At 36.5% G+C, this 12,133-nt stretch overlaps 1 protein-coding gene across 3 annotated transcripts in view; it reads left to right on the forward strand.

Annotated features, from left to right (window-relative positions):
• CAMSAP1 (calmodulin regulated spectrin associated protein 1) overlaps window positions 1-11,914 on the forward strand; it is a 28,854-nt gene extending 16,940 nt beyond the window's left edge. For 2 of the 3 annotated variants that reach the window (XM_075519344.1, XM_075519342.1), the window contains exons 6-18: window positions 186-327; window positions 1,305-1,444; window positions 1,542-1,638; window positions 2,067-2,244; window positions 2,968-3,062; window positions 3,904-3,988; window positions 4,343-6,776; window positions 7,947-8,083; window positions 8,174-8,382; window positions 8,469-8,571; window positions 8,943-9,061; window positions 9,308-9,426; window positions 9,778-11,914. In XM_075519344.1, the coding sequence (XP_075375459.1) occupies window positions 186-327; window positions 1,305-1,444; window positions 1,542-1,638; window positions 2,067-2,244; window positions 2,968-3,062; window positions 3,904-3,988; window positions 4,343-6,776; window positions 7,947-8,083; window positions 8,174-8,382; window positions 8,469-8,571; window positions 8,943-9,061; window positions 9,308-9,426; window positions 9,778-10,080 (4,161 nt within the window). In that variant the 3' untranslated portion in view covers window positions 10,081-11,914. The remainder of the gene's footprint in view (window positions 1-185; window positions 328-1,304; window positions 1,445-1,541; window positions 1,639-2,066; window positions 2,245-2,967; window positions 3,063-3,903; window positions 3,989-4,342; window positions 6,777-7,946; window positions 8,084-8,173; window positions 8,383-8,468; window positions 8,572-8,942; window positions 9,062-9,307; window positions 9,427-9,777) is intronic. The other variant, XM_075519343.1, reaches the window with a different exon arrangement.
• The last annotated feature ends 219 nt before the right edge of the window (window positions 11,915-12,133 follow it).

Below are 12,133 nucleotides of genomic sequence, written 5' to 3' on the forward strand. Positions count from 1 at the left end.
CACCGTATTCTTCAGAATTGGCTTCCATTGAGAGAAAAGTTAACCTTATAAATTGTTTTTGACTTAGAGCAGAATGCTATAAAGGATCCACCGAAAAGAGTTTTCAGTGCTTAACAAAAATTCCTTTTTCCTTTTTTTTTTTTCTTTTTCTTAGCATCCTATGAACACTTGTTTTCTTTTGTTAGGTGCGTTACCGAAGAGACCATCTTTCAAGCAGGCAATTACCTTACTTTCCTTTGCTTGAAGATTTGATGAAGGATGGTAGCGATGGTGCTGCTCTTCTAGCTGTGATACACTACTATTGTCCAGAACAAATGAAACTAGATGGTAGGTAATAAAGGCTTCTAAAAAAAAAAAAAATATTTCTTCAATCTTTGAAAGTTGAACTAGAAATACATTATCAAATGAAAATGCAACACATCTAATAAGTAGTGGACTACAGCAAGTTAGTCAGGTCACATATGGAATCTGCATCAGTGTATTTTAAAAGTAACCTCTCTTTGATTTTGTTTTTTTACTTGCTGTATTTAGAAGGCTCTGCCCTGTATATTATGAGCTACAAAATAATCCTTTCTTTTATAGATCTAGATGATATGGCTTTCTTTGTTCACATAACTGAGCTTGGTTTCAATAGACCGTAAAAAAGGAATACATGTCCACTACTGTCAGCTGATAATTCTCATGTTCTTCTGTAGGAGTACATAATTTGACATTGTAAAATCTAGATTTTAGAATAGTTTCTCCCAGTCTTCAGCAATTGTCACTCTTCAGCATTGCAAATGTGAGTTCTCTTTCCCAGAAAATGTTTTTCTTAATAATTCAATGTCCTTGTTGCATTTAACTTCTACAAATCAACATTTTATATTGGTTTTTAAATTCTCAGATATGTTGTACCTTGCAGAGCTCCTGAATGTTTTCAGAAGGAACCAGCACTCTGAATCCTAGGAGTAACCTTTTATTATTTGCAAATCAAGATGTCTGTTTTTAATTGCTTTTGTATTTTGTCATTATGTGTGTTCTTTGTAGCCTGCTTACCTTTTCTGTTGCTGTGATAGACAGAATCCTATATGGATTCTAAAATGAATGCAAAATTGATACTGTTTTATCTATGTTTTTTCTTTCTCCTTTTCCTATCCCTCTGATATTTAACAGGTAGAGAAATGTCACTGGTAACCGATAAATATTAAATGATGGTGTATAAGCAGTCTGTGAAGTTCCTGTATGTACTGTTTCTGTTAGTTGTGGATGGAAGGTTAATACATTGGAATAGTGTTGTAACTTCCTCGTCTTTCTCACCTTCCTAGATATTTGTTTGAAGGAGGTAACATCAATTGCAGACAGCCTCTATAACATTCAACTTCTGAGAGAATTCTCAAATGAATATCTAAACAAATGCTTTTACCTCACGTTGGAGGACATGTTATATGCTCCTTTGGTTTTAAAGGTAAGAACCATAACGAAGGATATATTTTTAAATAAAATGTGGGTAAATCATAAATGTTTTGTTATTGTGAGGTGTCTTTTCTTTTTTTCTGTTTTAGCCTAATGTCATGGTATACATTGCGGAACTCTTCTGGTGGTTTGAGAATGTCAAACCAGACTTTGTACAACCAAGAGATATTCAGGAAATAAAAGATGGTAGGTTTTTAACTCTTGACGAATGTTAGTATGTTATTTAAAAAACAATACTTAACATTACAATGAAACTGTTGCACAGTGGTGTTTCCTTTCGAATTTTGTTTCTACCCAAACTTTCTGCTTGCTGGGGATCTTTGAAAGCAGTGAAAATGGAAGGAAAGTTAGTCCTAGATCCACTTGAGTTCTAATTTTTTGAATGAGATAGGTAATTTTTTCCCTAAAACCACTAATTATTTACTTGTAACTTTCTTTCCGTTCAGGTCACCATAAAATACATATTTTAAATAAAGACTAGTACTTCAGGTTTCATTTTAGTGTTCTGCCGTAAAGTTTTCATTCTAACGTACTGCAATCTAAAAACTTCCTGTTCTGTTTTGTTACTTTAAAGGCTAGTATAAGTTGTGTTAACATTATAAATATATGCACAGTTAAAACAGTGTTGCAGCAAAAGAGCAGTCGTCCACCTGTTCCCATTTCCAACGCAACTAAGCGAAGTTTCATGGCTAGCCCTGCGAGTACAAGTCCAGCAGACTTGCAGCCCTCGGCTCAGACAGGCCCTGAAGTTTGCAGTAGGTACTACCTGCACCCTGAGGAGCCTGACTATCTGTAAGTCTGTTTTCATGTTATTTAGACTAATCTTCAATTTATGCTTCCATTTGGATAACCTAGGAATTTCTGCTGCTAAATGTTCTGACTCTGCCAGAAGCTGGGTGAATTTGAGTTGTGTGCAGTCAGCCTCTAAAATATTCTCAATTCTCAAGTTCAAAGAAACACTTTGCACTGTTACATTTGATCTTTGCTTGGCAAATGCCAATAAGCCCCACCAGTAAATGTCACCGTTGCATGCTAGAAGAAGTTAGTCTAACTTCTATTTTGAAAAAGATGTGAAACATGACAACTGTTCAAGCAGCTCATCTTTACTAGCCATATTCTATAAATGGTGATGTGAAAACCAACTTAAATAGGATCTAATGTACAAGAAGGTTAATGACAAGGGTTTTGAGCTGACCAAGTTTGATGGCAACCAGTAAGTTATTTCAGCATTTACTTTGTCTCTAATGTACTATTTACATAAGCTACCTTTTAAATCTGCTGTATTTAGAAACTTAAATAGTTTAATTTCAGGTAGTAGGTTTACTTTTGTATTGTTATGTGTCAAAACCTTTTCTTCTCTTTAAGTAACTTCTTTAACATTAAAATTAATGATATATTATTGTATTTTAAAGAGGATGGGGGTAACTATTACTCGTGTAACTTTGCAACTATATAATTTCTCTCATTATAGAAAAAAATTTCTTGTAGTAATGCATTTTTGCTTTCCTGAATTAGTGGCAAAGGAGGAAGCCCTGCCTTTAGCCCTTCCCATCCACTGCTCCCTTTGAGACAAAAGCAACAAAAATCTTTACAGGGAGAAGACAGCCCTGGTAAGTCTACCTTGAATTTGCATTTCAACAGGCAGTGACCATCAATGTCAATACAGTAATGAATAAAAATATAAGTTCATATATGTGAATGATCTAAAATTGAATTAAACTGCAGCAGTCAGCCAAGTGGTAAGCATGTTTAGTTTGAGTAAATCATCTTCGTTTGCATTAAAAGATTTTAAAGATCTTTTAGGAAAGTTACTGGATTTGTAAAATTTTCTTTCTCTCACAAATAAGCTTATTTCTCAGAATCTCAAGTGCAAGAAATTAAGACTAATAAAGTCAGTTCTGTGGAAATAAAGGAAAAAGCCACTTGTCAAATGTTCATAAGACTAGCAAAAGTCTTGGGAAGGAAGATTGTCATCCAGAATGACAAACTCATTCTAGTACTTGACATGTTTTGCCTAAACATTTTTTTAATTACTGAAAACCTAGATTTTATACTTACACAGAGATGTTCAGGATTTCTTTTCTTTTATCAGCTAAGGTACCGACCAAACATTCCAATTGCTTAGGCTCTAACAACATGCAATGAGGACTTTTTTTCTTTTCTTTTTTCTTTTTTTTTTTTTTTTTTTTTTTTTAAGATTGGGGGGCTGACAGGGAAAGCAAATTGAACAGGTTCATGTTTGGAAATCCAAAAGTCGGATATGTATATGTGGTCACTTTTCATTGTATTTTTTCAGGCTTTGACTGTCTGTCTGTCTTTTAATATTTCAGCAAATCTATTTTCTGCTGCCATCTCTTGGTGAAAGAGTTTATTATGTTTGCTATTAAATAAAGTAAGAGTGCTAGTTTAAAGACCATTTCTAAACCATTAACAATTTAAAAAATATTTCAGGTCATCGGCATCGTTCTAATTCTCTGACCCGTGTTGACGGGCAGCCACGAGGTTCAGTTCTTGCATGGCCAGAGAGGAAACCCAGGTAACAGATGCATTTAAGTATTGCAATACTGTTTAATGAAAGGGTACTGTGACAATTTCATTATAGTAATGTGGTATCACTTCCTTAGAACTAGACTGAGAGTCGCTTAATTTTGTTTTCTTTTAATGTACATTTTCAGAGTTGACTGATGTTAGGGTTGCAATTGAAAATACTTTAAACGTGATTTTCAGTTTAAGTATCTGAAGTTGCTATTTAGTATTGCCGGTCACTTTTGACACAGGATACATTTTTCAAATGGAGCAAAAATTTTAGCTGTCTATATCATGGTCCTTAGTTCAGCAAATTGTAACTTTATGTCCTTAAGCGTCAGTAGACTGTTCTTATCTTTTCTAGGCCTTTGTCTCAGCCAACACCATTTGCTCTTCATCATTCTGCCAGTAGTGATGTGGACCCTGGGTCTGGTGATAGCGTTAGCCTGGCTAGATCAATCAGCAAAGACAGCCTTGCTTCAAACATTGTTAATGTAACTCCAAAAAATCAGCCTCATCCTCCATCGATGAAAACTAATGGGAAGAGCTTGCTGAACAATGTTGAAATTGAGGATGAAGATGAAGAGCTTATTGCAATAATCAGATCTGAAGAAAGGCCAAACCGTGGTGATCTTGAATTGCAGAATGCATCAGCCAGGGTGCCCAGCATAGTTGCAACTGCATGGTCTCCAAAAACAAATAGTGAGACTTCAGAAAGCAAACCAGACAGTTTTTACCTGGAGCCTTTAATGCCTGCAGTTCTAAAACCAGCAAAGGAAAAACAGATAATCAATAAAGAGGATGAATGTGGGGAGGGGAAACAAAGGAGTTTTATAACAAAGAGATTAAATGAGGGACACTTGCCTTTGATCCGCAAGAAAACAAATAGTCATGGTGACCATGACCTCAATAGGACTTTTACTCCAATTTCTAGTTCTGATTTCACTCCAGTTGCAGATCCTAGCACTGTAGACTCAGTGGCACTGGTGGAGGCAGGGTTAGAAGCTTCCAGACCTTTGGCTAGTAGCAGTTTAGATCCTTCCACTCAGGAGCTATCCATTGGAGGATTTTTTCTTCATGCTGCTAAATCTGATGATGACATAGCAAGTAAAGTCAATGTAAGTTATGTGAAAAGTCTCAATTCGCATGTTCCGGATACTACATGGACTATGGTGAGACAGGACTCTGATTCAGATCTCTTAGACATAGAAGACGCTGACCAGGATTTGGTAGTCATAGATGACCATCCTATAGTCACTAAATACATTGGTGAGGAAGAATCTGCAAAATTGCAAGAAGATATGAAGGTAAAAGAACATGAAGATAAGGATGATGCTAGTGGACGTTCCAGCCCATGTTTGAGTACAATTTCTCAAGTTAGCAGTGTGTCAATGGCTAGTGGGAGTGTCCGAATGACCAATTTTGCAGAACGAAAGCTTCAGAGACTTAATAGCTATGAAACAAAGTCCAGCACAAGTAGTTCACAAAAGACCACACCAGATGGATCAGAAAGCTGCCCAGCACCACTGACCACATGGAAACAAAAAAGAGAGCAAAGCCCCAACAGACAAAATAAAGATAACGTTAATCTTCTAGCTTCTGAATTGGTGCAGCTTCATATGCAGTTGGAAGAGAAACGAAGGGCAATAGAAGCTCAGAAGAAGAAGATGGAAGCCTTATCAGCAAGGCAGCGACTAAAATTGGGCAAGGCAGCTTTCTTGCATGTTGTTAAAAAAGGGAAATCGCCTGATGTTCCACAACCACTTAAACCAGAACATTTTGCAAAAGAATATTCTCGGCACAATGGTGAAGACTTAGATGAAGTTTCTTTGGGTTCCAAATCTGAGGAGTTTCTTGTGAAAGAGGAGGAGAGAGAAGAAATGCTTAATGATTCTCAAGAAGTAACAAAAGTAAAAATGCAAGAAAGCATAGCTTTTGCTGAGCAACATAAACCAAAAGACTCTGCTGCTATACATGACTTGGAAAAAAGTAAAATTATTTCTGTTGCCCTCCTAGAAGACAGTGTTACTGAAGTGGATATAAATGAATGTGATGTTTCTATTGAAAAACTAAATGAAACAATCAGTACGCTTCAGCAGGCTATATTAAAGATTTCTCAGCAACAGGAACTACTTATGAAATCTCCATCAGTGCCATCACCAGGAACCAGAAGTAACTCTCAGGACCAAAAGGTAAAACCATCAATTCACTTTGTTGAGCCTCTGTCTCCAACTGGAATGAACAGTCTTCGTAAACCACCTCGATTTGGTCAAGGAAGGAGTCCTCGATCAGGAAGACCTGCTGATCTGAAAGTCACTAAAGACAGACAACAAAATTCAGCACGTGTTAAAACCCCAACACAAAGTCTAGAAACCGTACCGCATTTAAGACCGTTTCCATCCAACAGCTTGCCGAAGACACCAACAGAAATCAGCTTGGAAAATAGTCCTGATCATGGAAGTGGTTCTCAAGAAAAGTGTTTCTTTGATACCTATAGACTTCATGATGAGAGCAATCAACGGGCACTTGTTCTCTCCACCTCCAAAGATGCAAATATTATTTCTGAAATGAGCAAAGAGGTGAATAACAGCTTCAAGGAAACAGGGTTGAATTCTTCTGATGGCTCAGGAAAAGAAAATGTCCCAGTGGATGAGCCACTGAGGAGCAAGGCTAATCTCATTGAAGTAGACTTGTCTGACTTAAAAGCTCCAGATGAAGGAGAACTTGAAAACCAGGATAGCTCTACGGATATAATTAGTGAAGGTGATCAGAAGTCTGGTGTGGGTTTTTTCTTCAAGGTAAATATATTACCTTTGTATATTTGGTTATTGTTACACATTTGCCCCGCATTAGAACTTTTTTCCACTTCATTCTTCAATCTGCTGGTGGAAAGCAGTACATTCTGGTTGCAATATTAGGATTTTACAAAACTGCATTGGAAAAGAATTACTTGTGGGGAAAAAAGTTTTTTACTTAACGTATGATATCCTGGCTCTCATTAACTTTACTAGGAACCAGGATTAACCTGGCTTTTCTTCTCGTTCCCTTTGGTTTTTTTCTGAGACAAACATACAAACATGTTGTAAATACTTAGCACAAAAGAATCATAGAATGCAATGGGAAGAGTTTACTGTTTCGAAATCCCAGCATTCTGTGAACCTTTATCAACTGAAACAAAAAATTCTGATGGAACACGGGTATCCAGTAAAAGCCTGCTGAATAGGTTTTAAAACTTGTCAGGGAGCTGAGAGTCTGAAGTGTCGTTTTTTGGCATTTGCACCCAAATTTCTCCGATTTTGAGCAGCCTAACAGCCTAAAAGTCGAGGGCTCTAATGGAGAGTTTAGTTGTATGGCTGCAGATGCAAGTAAAAAACATGTCTCTTCCTTCTAGTGAAGTTCCAAACTACTATCAGAACATTTAATATCTTCATCTGTGCTTAGCAATGCTTATTGTAAATACCTTAAATGTGCTGACATGACAATACTTTTGTTTTAATTTCTGTTTCAAGAAAGTCGAGCTAGGCTGTCTCAATCTCAATGAATTTGACTTCTGCTTTTGTATAGTGTGATTAATAATGACTCAAAGGTTATCATTATGCTGGGATTATTTGTGCTGTCCATCCTAGCCCACGTGGTAGTTGCATTGTACTTTGCAGTTCTAGAAGGTTTTGTGCTGGTTAGGCGTACTTCAAAACAGGTTAGAGTAAGATGAGACCCATTTGTGTGTTGTTTTTTTTTCTCCTCGCAGACTTAAGGGAACACTAAAACTGTCTCTTAAATTATTCTTGAGCAATGAAAAGTTCAATACAGTTCTGATTTACACTCATCAATTCTAAAAATGTAAAGATCTCCAAAAGTAATAGCTTATGTTTTCCTAAAATCTTCCTGGAATCCTCAGCAATCTTGTGATGTCCAGCTTGATATATTTTCTTCTATTCTTTAAAACTCTATCCCTATGAATTTTGCAGGATGAACAGAAAGCAGAAGATGAGCTCGCGAAAAAACGTGCAGCATTCCTTTTAAAACAGCAGCGCAAAGCTGAGGAGGCTCGGATTCGGAAACAGCAATTGGAGGCTGAAGTTGAACAAAAAAGAGACGAAGCTCGGTAATACTATGTGGAAAAGAATACTTGTTTTTATCTTTAAGATGAGGAAAATTACTATATGTTGCTTATAATGTTGTGTTTGCTTTTCAGTCGCAAAGCTGAGGAGGACCGAATACGGAAAGAAGAAGAGAAGGCTCGAAGAGAACTTATCAAGCAAGAATATCTAAGGAAAAAGCAGCAGCAAATTTTGGAGGAGCAAGGGCTTGGAAAGCCCAAATCAAAGCCCAAAAAACCCAGGCCAAAGTCGGTCCATCGTGAAGAATCTTACAGCGATTCAGGGACAAAGTGTTCTTCCACACGTAAATATTTTGATTTGTTTGCTCTCACCAAGTCTGCAAATCTGCTTTAACAAAATGTGTTTCACATTTTCTCTTTTATTTTGTAGCTGATAATTTGAGCAGTGCTCAGTCTGGTTCCAGTCTTTCTTTGGCCTCAGCAGCAACAACTGAACCTGAAAGCGTACACTCTGGTGGCACACCGTCTCAGAGGTAAAGAGATAGGCTTAATTTTAATTTTTTAATTTTTTTACTATGTTATGAAATAGTGTTGGGATTCAGTGTGGTTTCCTTCAGTTCACTGGCAGAGAGGCACAATAGTAATTAGTGAATTCATCTTCTATTTTATGTGGCTGCCAACTCCGATGTTCTGTACAAACTTGCAATTTTGGTTTGTTTTCTCCTAAAGGAATAATAGAATTTTGCTTTGATAATCTAGCAGGGAGAATCTGACTGTGGTGGGGGAGGAAAAGGGCCAATAGCCTGTTCCATTCAGGGCCAGTGACTGGTGAATTTAAGATTGGAGGGGGAAAAAAACCCAAATCTCGGCATATCTTTTTTTTTTTAATTTGTTTTTCCCGCAACAGAGTTGAATCTATGGAGTCCTTACCAATACTGAGCAGAAATCCTAGCAGGAACACAGAGAGAGATTGGGAGAACGCTTCAACAGCATCTTCTATTGCTTCAGTGGCAGAATACACAGGTCACTATTTTGTTTTCGTTTGAGCATTTGTTATGAATAGCAGGTCACAAAAAGCTGTGGTATGTTTGATGTGACACGTTGCTATTTTTGAGAAGTTGTCGGGTGTATTTTGTTCTCTTTAATATCTCTAAAAGTAAGTTATTGTAGAAAAATATTTAAGGTTGGTTTTTTTTTCACTTTGATGAATGAAAATCTTAATGTTCATAAATGCAGGGCAAATAATTTTTACTTATTTATTTTCCTTAGGTCCAAAATTATTTAAGGAACCCAGCAGCAAATCAAACAAACCTATTATTCACAATGCTATATCTCATTGCTGTCTTGCTGGAAAAGTGAATGAACCACATAAGAATTCAATATTAGAGGTAAACATTAAAATACAGAATTATTAATGCACTCGCAATAAAATGTATCTGTAATTCTCATTTCGTAATCCCACTGATGCATTGTGGCGAATGCCATTTCCTAAAATGTACCTGTATTGAGAATCCTTTACTTCCCATGACTGTATGGACTTCTGGAAAACACGATCCTGTATTAAGAGTTCAACTCGTAAGTTTATAGAAGGACTGAAAATCACAGTTACTGATCTAGTGTTTCAAAAAACTTTAAACACTTATTCAGCTATATGTGGAAGCTTAAAGCTTGGCATAATACGGGAATTTTGACTGTGAACAATCTATGTATATATTTTTTTATTTTTATTTTTAATGCAGGAACTAGAAAAATGTGATGCCAACCACTACATCATTTTGTTCCGTGATGCTGGCTGCCAGTTTAGAGCACTTTATTGCTACTATCCTGACACTGAAGAAATCTACAAGCTGACTGGAACAGGGCCAAAGAGCATCACCAAGAAAATGATTGACAAACTTTATAAGTACAGTTCGGACAGAAAACAGTTTAACGTGATTCCAGCCAAAACCATGTCTGTCAGTGTGGATGCTCTTACTATTCATAACCACTTGTGGCAAGCCAAGCGACCTGCAGTGCCAAAGAAGACTCAGACTCGTAAATGACACTGAGTTCTTGGGGAGAAGATTGCTGAATGGGATTGCATCGAAAGAAGACATGTTTACCATTTTCCTCCAGTTTGGTATGAAATGTGCAGAACCATAAACATTTTTTAAGAAGCTTCTAAACAGAAACCGTGGATGCAAGTTATTAAGAATGAAGGAACTTTGCCAGTGTTTTTTATGAATGATAAATCTGCTGTTACACCCAATGCTAACTACTGTGGCTTTCAACTGATGAGGGACTGTGCATGTAGCAAGATCTTTAACAAGTGGATTTCCTTTTACTTGAAGCTTTTCATCGGTACAGATTGGGAATAATTTAGTTCTGTTTCCTCTCCTCCTCATTCCCTTCTTTTTCCTGTCATTCTTAAAGTTGGCAAGCTCCGAACTTCAGTAGAAGGATTGAACAGATCTTGGGTGAAGTGTCTTGGGTTTGGTTTGGTTTTTAAACAGTCTTTAGGGAAATCTTCCTTTCAGACTTTTTTGAGGAACTGTTTAATACATCAAATCGTTGTACTGTATCTACTGCCAACATAAGTCCAGCTCTCAGATTTCTGGAAAAAAGCCCCAACTTGTGCTGCTCAGAACAGAGTTTACGTGCAGTATCTGTTTAGGATAAGCATTGCAAGGATTGCAAAAGCCAGTCTTTTTTTAAGAAAATTGTTCGCAAATTTAAAGATTTCTGGAATACAATCATGAAGAGGCATACAGGTGCTACTAGCTGGAATACGCCTGACTGAAACTTAAGGCAAGCTGAATGGAGCACAGTTATTACTGATTTCAGTTTCAGGTAGTGTCCTAAAGATTTGTTTGCTTTAATAAAGATGGATTCTGGTAGGTGTAGAACATTTCCACTCTGAGCACGCTACTCCTGTACGATGGTGCACTTAATGATCACAAATTTTAATGTTTTTATTACATCATGAAATGTAATTCTACTTTCTTTGTCCTGTCTTTATTCTGAATGAGCAGCATGCTCTAAAATGAAGAGTGTGTTATGTTTTTTATTTTGGGTGATATATTAATATATATTGATTTGTTTTTCTCATTTAAAAGCAATTTTTAAACAGAGACATTTGCATTTGTTTCAAAAGCCCAAATAAGTCAAATGGCTTGGATTTCTTTTCATGTTGAAATATTAAATCTTGAGTTATGACCTTAAATGTCTTTGTATTTCAGCAGATTAAATTTTTGTCTGTGGTAACAGGGTATATTTGCAGTTCGGTTCAATTTTTTTTTTTTAAATATTCCCATTTCTCATTTTTGGCCCTGGCTAGACTTCTGAGTAGGTTTCTGTAGCTATTACCTAATTTAATCTATCAACGTGCGCCTGCTGCATCCGGTTTGACACTACTACCTGAGGGTCATGTAGGCTTAGAACTTTGGTTTGCACATGTTTACTTTTATTTGAAGTGTTACTTGAATATGTATCTCTTAAGTGCAAAAGGCACTACACCATCCTAGAGATGAACTGAGCTCTAAAATACAGTATGGTGTAATTATTAAACTTTGAGAATAATGGAAGTTACAAAGAGTTATGTACATAAGGGGAAAATAGGGTACGTAATAAAGTGCTAACTAGATAGAGCGAAGTGAAGGTCTTCCATTGCGGTCTCTCCATTTTTTTTTTCCCCTTCCAGTACTCCTTGACTAGGCTGCTGCAACTTTGTAAATTATGTTAGATAGTTTGCTGCTTGTAAATAATTAAAGGCTTTATGGTTTCTAAAGTGCTAAGTATTAAACACCATCATGAGTGTAACTTTTGTTACCATGCTTTTCATGCTTGTGCTTTATTTCTCACTGTTTGATATTATATACCATATTTATTTTATGAAACACTGAAATTTAATAAAAATCATTAACTGATTTCCTTTTTATTTCATGTGTACTTCTGTTGTTGTGACACTTCATCCCCTCAAAGAACTAATATGCTTTAAAGATGTGCTATTCTATGTTTAGTTGTGCTCTTAGAAAGCTTCACCTGTAAGTAGCTGTAATAACTTTGACAAGAGCCTAGTTCTCCCCACCCTGACTGCAAAGTGCAAGAATTTGACCA

Source organism: Mycteria americana, chromosome 17, assembly GCF_035582795.1.
Source record: "Mycteria americana isolate JAX WOST 10 ecotype Jacksonville Zoo and Gardens chromosome 17, USCA_MyAme_1.0, whole genome shotgun sequence".
Lineage (NCBI taxonomy): Eukaryota > Metazoa > Chordata > Aves > Ciconiiformes > Ciconiidae > Mycteria > Mycteria americana.